Source organism: Lemur catta, chromosome 3 (genome assembly GCF_020740605.2).
Source record: "Lemur catta isolate mLemCat1 chromosome 3, mLemCat1.pri, whole genome shotgun sequence".
Taxonomy (NCBI): Eukaryota; Metazoa; Chordata; class Mammalia; order Primates; family Lemuridae; genus Lemur; species Lemur catta.
Window position 1 is genome coordinate 118,041,760 of NC_059130.1, and position 12,505 is coordinate 118,054,264.

At 45.5% G+C, this 12,505-nt stretch overlaps 1 protein-coding gene and 1 non-coding gene across 5 annotated transcripts in view; both read right to left on the bottom strand.

Moving 5' to 3' along the window:
- Positions 1-7,951: 7,951 nt before the first annotated feature.
- The window catches only part of VPS13D (vacuolar protein sorting 13 homolog D), a 248,099-nt gene continuing 243,545 nt past the window's right edge, over positions 7,952-12,505 (bottom strand). For 3 of the 4 annotated variants that reach the window (XM_045546090.1, XM_045546092.1, XM_045546091.1), the window contains one exon: positions 7,952-11,057. In XM_045546090.1, coding sequence (XP_045402046.1) covers positions 10,926-11,057 — 132 coding nt within the window. In that variant the 3' untranslated portion in view covers positions 7,952-10,925. The remainder of the gene's footprint in view (positions 11,058-12,505) is intronic. The other variant, XR_006733919.1, reaches the window with a different exon arrangement.
- On the bottom strand, positions 12,339-12,480 carry LOC123636333. The gene has a single exon (XR_006734512.1). It is a non-coding gene; the product is annotated as a small nucleolar RNA ACA59 (small nucleolar RNA).

Sequence of the window (12,505 nt, forward strand, 5' to 3'; positions counted from 1 at the left end):
AATAAACATTTGAGCACAAGTCTTGGTGTGGACATGTTTCCATTTCTCTGGAGTAGATACCAGTGAGTGGAGCTGATAGGTCATATGGTGAGCATATGTTTAACTCTTTGAGAAACTACCAAGATGTTTTCCAAAGTAGTTGTACTATTTGACACTCCCACCAGCAACGTATGAGAATTCCAGGTGCTCCACATCCTTGCCAACACTTGCTATTGTCAGATGTTTTAACTTTAATCACTTTATAGGTGTGCAGCATTATTTCATTGTGGTTTAAATTTGCATTTCCCTGAGAGTGATACTGTACACTTTTCATGTGCTTCTTGGCCATCTGTTTAATTCTTTTGTGAAGTGTCTGTTCAATTATTTGCTTATTTTTAATTGGGTTGTGTGACTTATTGAGTTGATATATTAAAAATTTGTTAAGAGAATTTGCATCTATGTCTATGAGGGATATTGGTCTTTAGTTTTCTTTTCTTGTAAAGACTGTGTCTGGTTTTGGTATCAGAGCAACTGGCCTCATGAGTTGGCAAGTGCTGTCTCTATTTTCTGAAAGGATTTGTGTAGGACTGATATTAATTTCTCCTTAAATTTTGATGAAACTCACAAGTGAAACCATTTGCACCTGGACTTTTCTTTGGAAAAAGGCTTTTAATTACAAATTTAACTTCTTTAATAGCTACAGTGTTATACAAATTTTTTATTTCTCTTCTATCAATTTTAGTAATTTGTGCCTTTCAAGAAATGTGTCCATTTTCTCTGAGCTGTCAGATTTAAAGCAAAAAGTTACTCATAATATTCCCTTGTTATCTTTTAAATGTCTGTAGGATCTATTAATATAATGATGTCCTTTTTTCCCCCAAAGTGGAATATTTTGGGGAGTAGAGAGAGCCAAATCCTAATCCTCCAGAGCAGGAAATCATAGATAACACCTCTAACTGGGGAAAAAAAAAATTCAAGAAGAGGTGGTAGACACATGATATTTGGAAAAATGAAGTTAAATACAAAAAGAAATTGGAAAAGTTCAAAGTAGTTGCTTGTGGTGACAGGATTAGTGTGGGCTGGGTCACAGGATTGGAAAATAGTTCCTTCTAAACTAGCACAAAACTCAAGTTCAGGGCTCCTTTAGTGTAGATCTCATCTGCCTTGCCTTTACCCAGTTCGGGCTGCACTGAAGGTTTCAGTGCTTTTCTGAACTCCCCTCATCAACTCAGCCTGGTTTCCCTGTTCCTCAGACCCAGTTCCCTTCCCATCTCGAGAGTGACAGATGCTCCACATCCCCAGGGATCCTCATCTTGGGCCAGTGGTGTCCCCAGTGTGCTGGAAACCCAGAGAGAATCTTTTCTTTTTTTTTGTAACACTCCCCTCCTCAATATGCCAATATTAACTTCAGTAATAATCATGAATGAAACAAATAATAGTAATAAGAAAAGAGATGCAGAGAGTAAAAATTTTTAATTGAATTTAAAAAGTACACAATCATGCCAGTAAAAATTATAATACAAAAGGGCAGAATTACTTAATCATTTCATGTTTTTACATTTTTATATTTACTTAATGGTTTGAATTTTGATTTTTTGGTTATAGCCCTATACAACAAATGCTTACTTAAATAATTCTCTAGTAACTTGTAGGTGGATTTTAATGAAATCAATACCTCTGCAAAAGGTACACCTATAATTTTGGTAATTTACTAAATCGTACCACTAAACTATTTTCTTTATATTTCCTATATGAACAAAAATTTGCACTTACCAAACAAAAAGATTACACTTCATAGTCTGCGCGCACCCTGTTTCGCTGCTTAAATTTTTAAACACAAACTGCAAGCGGTCACATAGAATGACAGAATTGAAGCGACTCAAGTTTTATTGCTTCTTCTTTACAATCACTGTGTGTCATTGTTCACTTCAAATCTGTTTAAATGCAAGAATATGTAGGAACAGAGGGCTGGGAGCCTTGAACTGTGCCCGGAACAAGCTTGAGCAATTCCAAACCGTTAGAATGTTCTCTCCGCAGGAAGGTGCGCGGCTGGGTGCAGGGGCGTTGGTGCCCACTGCATAACTGGCCGTTCTCAGAATTAATGTCCATGTGGAATGCAAGGTTTATTAAAGGAAAATACAAATGTGCTAATTTGAAGCTTACACACACACACACACACACACACAGACTCAACGGAATTTAAACCCACTGAAGATTTTTAAAGGGAGGAGAATCTTATCTTCACAGAAAATCTCCAGATTTGTTTAGAATCGCCAAGAGCGTGGTGGTAATAAAAAGCAGACTGGCTTCTAGCCCTGGTTTTCTTATTGTTTTGAATTGTCTGCGGGTGGCCGTGCACGCTTTCATTTGCCGGCACCCAGGGTCCCACTCCCGCTGGCTGCCACGGGCCAACCATTCCGTGGCCACCCTGTCCCACCGACTGTCTCTACCTGCCCTGCCATCCGCACCTTGCCCTCTCCAACGTCGCTTCTGCTCCCGCAATTCCAACGAAACCTTTCTGACCGGCGATGCCCTCACGCCGTTGAATACAACGTGCGTCTGCTGTGACGTGTCAGCACCGTGCGATGCCGCTGACGTCCTCTTCCTGGCACCGGCCTCTCCAGTCGCTGCTGCTCAGGGTCCTTCGCTCACTCCAGGCGCTGTCCCTGGCATGTTCCCCAGGGCTGGCCCCAGCCCCGCCTCCTCTCACGTCCCGCTCCCGCTACTATCCAGTCTGCCCCGATTTCAAACGGCTCACTGGTTACCGAAGCTGGAAACCTGGGAGCCAGCCTGGGTGTCTTTTTCTCTCATCTCTACATTAAATCGATCCCTCTGGTTTGTCCGTTCTTGCTCAAAAACACGTCCCAACTCTGTACGCTTCTCCGACCCGCCTGAGCGCCCCTTATTTCTTGCCCGGACCATCGCAGCGGCCTTCCACTCCCGATCCACGCGTCCCAGGCTCCACTCTGCAGCCAGAGAGGTATTTTTGGAGATGCCAGTCTTACCGTGGAATCCTTAGCTTAAAACTTCTCCCAACATGGCTTACGAAGTCCAGGATGATCTGGCCCCGACCACCTCCCACCTCCTGTCCTTGTGCTCCAGCCAGCCTAGCTCACCAGTGCTGAGCAGCGCCTACTGCGCATGGGCACCGCCCTTTCCTCTTTGCCTCATGCATCCTTCTCAGCCTTTCTGGACTCAGATCACCTGCCTCTTCCTCAGTGATGTCTTCCCTGCCGCACCCCAACATCCACTAGTTTAGTTCAGGGAGTGGCAAGAGTGTCACCCTATTCATTGCATATCCCTGGCACCCAATACCGAGCCTGGCACATAGTACATGCTCAACAGCAGGGGCTGGCACTGCGTCCCTGTGGTCGGAGGGGCAGAGGCTTGGTTACTCCAGAATCAGTCATCTGTGTTTTGGGGAACACCTGGGGAGGTGTGATCTCTATGGACAAATCATCGGACAAACTGACAGTTGCCCTTCTGCAGGGTTCGCCAAACTTCCCGGAAGTCTCCATGGACCCCGAAGTCAAGTGTCTTAGGAAAACATGCCCAGAAGGCAGGAATTTTCCCCCTAAAGTGTCCCTGGAGTCATCTCAGCTCCTGTCCCCTCCCCTCTCCCTCGCACCGCCTCCCTCCGGGGCAGACTTGCGCATGGTTTCCAAGAGCCAAGTCGGTCTAGGTCTATACGTTTCCTCCAAGTCAAAATGTATCCATGACCTTTTTGTGATTTTGAGTCAGACCAGAATAAGCATGAGGTGTGAAGTTTTATTAGCCCCTGGGAACTATTTATACTGGGTGTGCTGCTTGGGTAACACTGCGAGAGAACATGGTCTGGCTCCTCTCAGAGCGACAAATGGCTTGGCCCGGCTCCTGGGCGCAGAGAAGGCCGCTCTGTAGCGCAATTGTTCCTGCATCAAATCCTTCTAAAGTTCCAACTGGATTATTTGCAGGAAGCTTAATTAAGGCTGCTGTGTTCTTTTCTTCTTCAGCCTTTCTTCTAACTTTGTTTACTTTAAGCACTTACTGCCGTTCCAGAGGATATAGCTTTGGTTAGAAATGGCCCCTCAGGCCACTTGAAGATGTAGGTCAGAGCTCTCCTATGCAAAAAAATAAGTAAGATCATACAGGATTTGATTAATACAGTCTATAAACTTCTCTCTCTACCCGTGCCTCAAAGAGAGAATATACATCTGTTTCATATGTCAGTGGAACATTTACACAAATTGATCAAGTACTTGGACAAAAAGAAAATCACAAGACTTTTTTTTAAATGTAGAAATCTTTAGCTTACACTTATTGGTCATAATCCAATAAAATTCAAAACACTAATTTAAAAGAGATAATTTTTTTAATATTTGGAAATTAAGAAACATATTCCTAAGTAATCCTTAGATCAAAGTAATCCTTAGATCAAAGAAGAAATTAAAAGAGAATTTAAAACTACACAGAAAACAATGAAAGGAGAATACTTTAATACCAAAATCTATGAGATAAACCAAGCTGCAGTCAAAGGAAAATTTAAAACCCTAAAATGACATCATCATTCAAGGAGAAAGGTGAAAAAAACAACAAAACAAAACTAAATACTTACCTTAGAAAGCAAGAAAAGAACAGCAAAATAAATCAAAACAGGCTGGGACAAAGAGTAAAAGATCAAAGATGTATCAATAGAGTAGTAAAAACAAAGCAAAGAGAAATAAATTTCAAACTGGTTCTCTGAAAAGAACAATCACCTCCTCAAAAAGTTAGTTATTAAAAAAAAGAGTAAAATGAGGAATGAGAAAGGAGAAATAACCAGATACAGGAGGCATGAAAATAATTTTAAGAGAATACATGCAAGTGTATGGCAACAAATTAAAAAACTTAAGAGAATTGAATGATTAAAAAAAATCAAATGCTACCAAAATTGACCTATGAAGAAATGGAAAACTTGAATCTTCCAATGAACAGAGTAGAGAGTGGGATGATGATGAAAGGGAACCACTGAAAAGAGTTCTAGAACCCAAGGGTTTACAGCCCACTTTTATTTAACCTTTAAAAACCAGAACAGGCCGGGCGCAGTGGTTCACGCCTGTTAATCCCAGCACTTTGGGAGGCCAAGGCAGGAGGACCGCTTGAGGCCAGGAGTTTGAGGTTGCTGTGAGCTATGACGACGCCACTGCACTCTAGCCCAGGAGACAGAGCAAGACTGTCTCAAAAAACAAAAACAAAACAAAACAAACAAAAAAAACAACCAGAAGGGGAAATTCTAATGTAAGTATTGCAAGCCATAGAAAATGGTAGAAAGCTCCCTGATCCATTTTATGAAGGCAACATAATTTTAATTCTAAAATCTGATGAAGATACTATGAAAAAAAGAAAATTATAGATCCCTTTCACTTTAAAGATGCAAAAATTCAAAATATTAGCCAAAAAGCAGGAAATGTATCAATAGAATAACAAACTAACACATTATGCCCAAGTGGAATCCCTTACTCCAGGGATTAAGGGTGGTTCAGTATCAGGAAATTTATCAACATCATGTATTACATCCCCTCCCCCCCAAAAAAAAACCACTAAAGGAGAAAAAATAATATGGTCATAATAATAGATTCTGAAAAGGCATTTGCTATAATTCAGCACCATTCCTAACAGTTAATCCAAATGCCAATAAACAAATGATGGTTTGTATTGTTAAATTTGCTGCTAGGGAAATGCAAGACAAAGTGACAATGAGCTACCACTTTGCACTGTACTCAGACTGACCACAGGCACAGGAAAGGTGCTCACGGTTGGCTGCAGCCCTTCACATTCCCACCAGGATTTTGGGAAAACGACCTTGAATACACCTCCCAGCCAATGCGCTCCTGGGCATCTGCTGCACAGGAATAAAACTAGGGCCTGAGCACATCGACAGGAGGATATTCAGTGTTGCTCTCGCGGGGCAAGGTGGAGGCAGCCTGAAAACTAAGTGACTGCCTATCAATGCAGGATCAGCTGAGGAAATTATAGAACATTTACACCATTAACTATTGTGCAGCACTTAACTTGCCACCCTGAAGGGAAGAGCAAGTTGCAAAATAGTACATATACAGCATGATTCCATTTTTGTAAAGACGAATGCTAGGAAACCATGACTATGCATATCCAGGCATGTATATCTGTATGCAGTTATACAAGCATGGTGAGAATTCGGGCAATATCTGAGGTTTATGAGTTTTGAGGCAGAGTGGACGGAGGAAAGAGGGGTGACATTGCAGGGGCGGGCAGAGGCAAAGATGCTGCAGTAACTGCCATCCTAGTATAGAGCGGACGTGTAAAAGTATGTTTGTGTTTTTTGCATTTGTATAAAAATCTAAAAAAGAATTTTAAAAGTGTCACCAGGACTAGTCAGCAGCAGACGTCTTTCTTTTTTCTACGATCGATTTCATCGTCCCCTAGGCAGAGGGCCGCGGCTCAGGTGAGCAGTTATCTTCAGGGCCCTTGCAGGTGATAGTGAAGCCTCACTCCAAGTTTCCTGAACAAGTGTTCTTTGGGGTTCATCAAAACTTCTAAATAATAATGAACATGCTTGGATCTGTGTTGAGAAAGCACTTCAGCATCTTTTAGACACCTGTTCTTAGGGTCCTGAGATGCAGTGTCCCAGCGAGCAGCAAACCTCAAGTTTTTCTGGCAGTACTAGATGTCACATTCTTGCTCTCCAGAGCTAGGTGCAAGCTGTCTCTGCAGTGACTCAGTGCCTGCAAGGCAGCACCTTGAACTTGTTGGAGGAAACTGAAGATGTCACACGCACACCCTTTCTAGGCCAATGGCATCCCCACGCCCTGGACTGTCTGGTTGGTGGTCAAGTATCGCCCCACTGTGCCTCTGAGCCCCCAAAATAGTCTGGTCTCATTTGGGGGTGTTAGCCACACCTCCTACCCTTTCCCCCCTAGAAGGGGCATATTCTTTAGATGCTGTGCTCTGGTTTGAAAAGTGTAGCCCTTCCCCTCTCTAAGCTCTTGGATTTCTGTTCGACATTCTGCTCGGCCTGGCTCTTGTCCGGTTTAAGTGGCGATGGTGGACGAGGTAGTTCGACAGGTGAGGGAAATAGCTCTTAATTAAATCCAGGGCTTTGCTTAGTCCACACTGAACCCTGCAGCTAAACGTGGCTGGGGAAAAACAACACAACCAGGTGGCCAGTCTGGCTTCGAATTCATGGTCACCAACCTCAAATGGCCCCCAGTGTTGCCCGGCAAACACATCACGCTTCTCTGGCCTGCTCAGCGCTCTCCCATTGTCCTACATGACATATTCCTCTTTCCAAATCCCCACCGTGTCCTGCCCTCCACCCATTCCTGGCCCATCCCCCTGAGAAACAGGAGCAACCTACTGAATCCCAAGTTCCCCTCCCCGTCGTCGCTCCTCCTTCCCCGGGAAGCACCAGTCCCCTCTCACCTTCCACTCATGGCCAGACTCCTCCAGAGGGTCAGACTCGTTCTCTCCAGTTTCTCTCCTTCCATTTTCCTCCTACGACCTGGCCTCGCTGCTCCTCTAAAACTGCTCTCAGTGACTTTGATGCTGCCAAGTGCATCGTCCAGTGTCGGTTTTCAACCCCTCGATTAGTTCAGCTTTGAAACCTTCCTGGACCACACCCGCTTGGGGCCGCTCCGTCCCTGGACGTGCCTGCCGAGTCTCCTGTGCTGTTTGTACCTCATCGGTCTAAACGCCGAGCGATGACCTCTGTCCTGCTGGGGACTGGACCTGTCACCTCGGCGCGGGGTGAGCAGCAGCCAGCGTGGAGCCTCCGGGCCTGCAGCGCCGAGTGCCACCTACTCTCGGGAAGTCGACGCCTGCTCAGTGTGTGGGGTCTGCCCTGGCACGTGCTTCCCTGCACTGCAGGGAGAGGCTACATTTCATTGCAAATATTTTACTGTATTTAGTATTTTCACTGGAGATAGTTCTAGAATCTATGGATTACCAAGAAACCAGAAGAAACAAAGAACAAATCTGGGAAGTCAACAAAACATTTTATTCCACAGGAAGAAAGAGATGACTCTGACATGAGAACCAAGTTCAAGAGTCTTAACACACTGGTGATTGTAATAGTGTTTACACAGTAGAGAACCAGATATTTCATTTTCAGAATTTTATCAAGCAGCTACTATGATATTTTGAGGCACAGATGATACTTAAAAAGAAAGTGGCCCTGGAGCCTTCTGCACATTGTGGCGAGTCCACCAAGCGACAGGATGCCCTGGGCTGGGGAAGAGGCTGCTTGTCTTGTTTTCCATCGTGAGGTGACAGGCCCGGGGCACAGGGTAGGGATGGAAACGGCCTGGCTAGTCCTTCCTGCGGGTGGAGAAAAGCAGCTACGGTTGGGCGGTGACAGGAGGCAGCCAGCTGGTTGGGTCAGGGAATTGGGATGGCCTTGGATGTCTCCTTATCTGATTTCCCCTTGTCCTACTCATTTTACTTTCCTCAGAGAGGAGCTGTGTATTTGAGGCAGCAAGAGAATCAGGAGAAATTATAACAAAGTCTTAGACATTACTGGCTAAATACCAATTTAAAAAGAAACGGGACATTCAAGGAGCTAGAGGCAGAGCCTGCTTCCTCCAAAGCTTGGATTTTTTCCTGGTGAGAGCCAGGAAACTATGTCAAAAGCCTGTGAAACCTCCTCCCCAGGCCTGGCCCTAGCGCCACAAGACAGCAGAGAGCTGAGCGATGGAGAGGCTGGCGGGTGACCCTCTCGCCTCCCACCCAGCCCCACCCCACCATTATAACACCTGCCTATTCCCAGGCGCCAATGTCAAAGTGAGCAGTTGTGCAATCATGGGAGATGGGCAACTATTGAAAGAGCTGATTAAAGTTAGCCAGGAGTCGGGAGGGGCACGTGAACACCTCCCTGGAGTCCTCCTGAAGCACCAGCCCGCGGGCAGCCCTCAACTAGCTTCCTGCAGTCAGACCCGGGAATTCCAGGTGCTGCTGGGACCCACACCAGACCTCTCCAGCAATACTCCTTAATTCAACAGAGAAATTTCAAGTGACTTCGTTCTAGAAAGAGATACAAGGCTCACTGACACACATAATCAACCCTTCTGAGAGTCTCAACTTTAAGAGATCATGATCTCAGGCAGTGGGTTACTGATGACAAAAACCACAAGCCAAGCTTGTGGGGGTGCAGGGAGGGAGGCTGGTGAGGAAGATGGGGAGGAGTTAACACTTGGCTCTCAGATCCTGTGGAGGCCGCATGAGCGGACACAGTCATGACTACCACCCAGCAAGAAACACACAAACAATCTAAACCCACCCAACCCTGCAAAAGCCAAGTTTCAATTTTGCAATCCACTAACTTGGAGTTCAGTGAAGACTATCCAAACCTTGGAGTTCAAGACAACTAATCCTTGAAAACACTTAGCTAAAACCCTTGTGCTAAAGCTCCCTTCTTTCCTCTTGGAACGAACACACACACACACACACACACACAGGGGAAGGAAGTGGGGAAGGGAGAGGGAAGGGGGAAGGGGGAAGGGGGTGGGACAGAGGGAGAGAGATTAGCTTCATTTGTGTCTTGGAAGGATTTGGGTGAGTTATAAACACCAAAACCTTCTGCACATCCACTGATCCTCTGAGTCATCCCAGACTCGGCTACATCTGATAAGGTTGTAGAAATTGATTAGCTTTATTAAAATAAAAATGTAGAAATCACAAGGTGAGTCCTTCATTCTGAAGTAAAGCCCCTCCACTTTTTTCTTTCCCTATTTGCCTATTCCTTACAGAAAAGCAAAACAAGGCCCAGGAAGAGAGGGCACTCGCGCTGGGCCTTGCTGCTGGCTGGAATTTAAAACCAAGGACAAGAGATGCTTTGGCCAAATCTTGGTTCCACGAAAAGCTTACAAACACTGGTTTTTAATACTCCTATTTCATTCTCTTTTTTGGAATTCTCTCCCTCTTCCTTTGTGTCCTGGGGTCACCATGTCTGTGTCCCCTAGGGCTGAGGAACTGTGATGCCGGCATGTGACTTTATTAAAAAGAAAACAGTCCCAGGACTTTGTCCTTTGTTGTCGCCCAGGAAGGAGAACATTCTTATTGTGGGTTTTTGATTTGTTACAATGGTTAATCAACAGAGCCTACCAATGTTTCAAAGTTCTAATAATAACCCAAGAAAAACTTAAATGCTGATTTGTGTGTGTGTGGTGATGGAACACAATTTCTCCTCTAAGTTTGGTAGAGCTAGTCAGGAGAAAGTCAAATAGATAACTTAAAAAATAACCTGTGATAATATAAGAACTATCTGCAAAATGAGCGTGAGAAATGTAAGGTGGGCTACCAAGCCCCTCTCCCAGGGCCTTCCGAAGGGCCAGCTCTGCTTGGAATACTTTGGCTCACAGCTCCAGCCTGGATAACCGAAGGTTTCAAAGGCATCAATCTTGAATACTCAATCCACTTTACTTTACTTTGAATACTTTAGTTTCCAAAACTAAGACATAACATTCTTCAATTTTTAAGAATGCCTTTCTATAGAGAGTACCCTGAATTAGACGTATAGAATTAGTGCAATAGAAGATCCAATATAATTTTATATTACTTTACAGTTAACAAACCTTTACACACATGACAGGCCCTGTGCAGAAATGCTCCTATGTATTTACAAACACATAGTTGTACATATATACATGTTAACAAAATACAGGGCAATCTAAAAATTAGATTCATCTCAGTACATTTTCTTAACGTTATTCAACCAATACCCTTTAAAAATTACTTCCCCATAATCTAAAGTAACTCCCTGCCCCACAAATGAATATGGTTTCTATTTGTATTTTTCAAATAGAATGAGGATTTACTTTCCCTCATTCCTTGACATCTTCCCCCAAACCTTATTCTGTTTTGCCTCTAATGTAATACCGGAGTGCGGGCCTTTTCCTTCCTCCTGGCTGGCTTGGGTGTGTGTCCGGGAGTGTCTCTCCAGCAGCTGGGACTTTTCAGGAGTCCAGCTCCAACTGCTCTTGATTTTCACTGAGTCTTAACATAAGTTGCTGTTCGTAGTAAAGGCTCTTTGCATAGTTTATTTCCTGCGATAACTTGACAGCGAGGACCTCAGATTTCACGTGGACCTGCGGAGGAGAGCAGAGTGAGTACCTGCCCCGAGGCAGGGAGACGGAATGGAACCTGCGCACGCGTATCAGAATGGGAGAGATACACCGGAGGTAAATACAGGTTCCCAAGGGAAAGTCTGCGCTGGATCCCTGGAATCTGTTTTTAAGCATATTCCCCGTGTGACTGTGCAGCCAACCCACAATCCCTTGAGATTGGGGACCCCCGTAACTGAGACGCAGTTTCAGTCCCAAGGAGGTGAGGACCTGCGGAGGGGAAGACTGAGAGCGAGAATAAAGGACCGCACTGCAGATTCAGCTCTAAAGTCTGGCCATGGTCAAAGAAGAAAGAGGAATCAGCAAACAGATGCCTGTAGGCCCTTCTCACCTAATGGCTTCGCGGCCCACCCGCCTGCAAAGGGGCAGCAGGGTATCAGGGCAAGGCTGTCCACCACGCACAGGAACTAGGAGAAACACTCACACTTCGGGTGTTAACTCTGTTCATCAGCCAGCCCTGACTCAAGCCAGTGAGCCCAGGGGAGCCCGCCCAAGCCGAAGGAAGCCCCAGTGCATTCCTGAGCAGGGGAAGGTCAGAGGACTCCTGAGGAGAGAGACCCAGTGGGGCTGCTATTTCTGATGTGCGGGAAGTCCAGAGTCGGGCAGGCCCTTTTGAATGACACGACTTTCTTGACTGCAGGCTTGAAAATCCTGGCATACCAGGTGCGAATGTGCAGGACTAACACCTGAGTGTCAGGACAAGCCACCGAGTCAGACTGTGGTTAGAGATGAGTGGGTTTCCTCAAACCTGCTTCTGCGGCACCACAGCACCTCTGACCCGGGGAAGCACAGCAAGGGGCTCTGCGGTCTAGCCAGCTCTGGAGTTGGACCACCTGGGTTTGAACCCCAGCTCCTTCCCAGGTCTGCTGTGTAGCCTGGAACGAGTCACCTGCCCTCGGCAACAGGGAAGTGGGGATGATGGCAGCACAACACCAAATGACCCACTGGAAGCACTCAGCATACAGCCTGCACGCAGCAAGCCCTTCGGGGATGTTACTTATTAACAGGAGCTTCATTATTTAAAAGTCCTCATAATACCTTGTCTCCTTTGGAGGCACGGCATAATTCTTATTTACAGATATTTATTGAGCATGCTAGATACTGCTTCTTTGTGCAGAACCAAAAGTTATGGTTTCCACTGTTACAGGAGAAACAATAGAGAAGCAAGTGTGCGCTCTGGTGCCTTCTTAGATTCAATGCGCTGAAGAATCACATTTCGGGAATAAACCCCCTGCATATTGTGCTGGTTGTTCCTCCCCACTGACTAGAGTAAGTACTGCTGCCCCTGCTGTATGGACGGGTAGCTGGGGCACGACTGTGGAGTAACTTGCCTGGGGTCACGAGCCGGCTGGCCGGAGGGCAGCACCACCGTTACCACGGCCTGGGCCCCTCCTGTGTCCAGGACTGAGAAG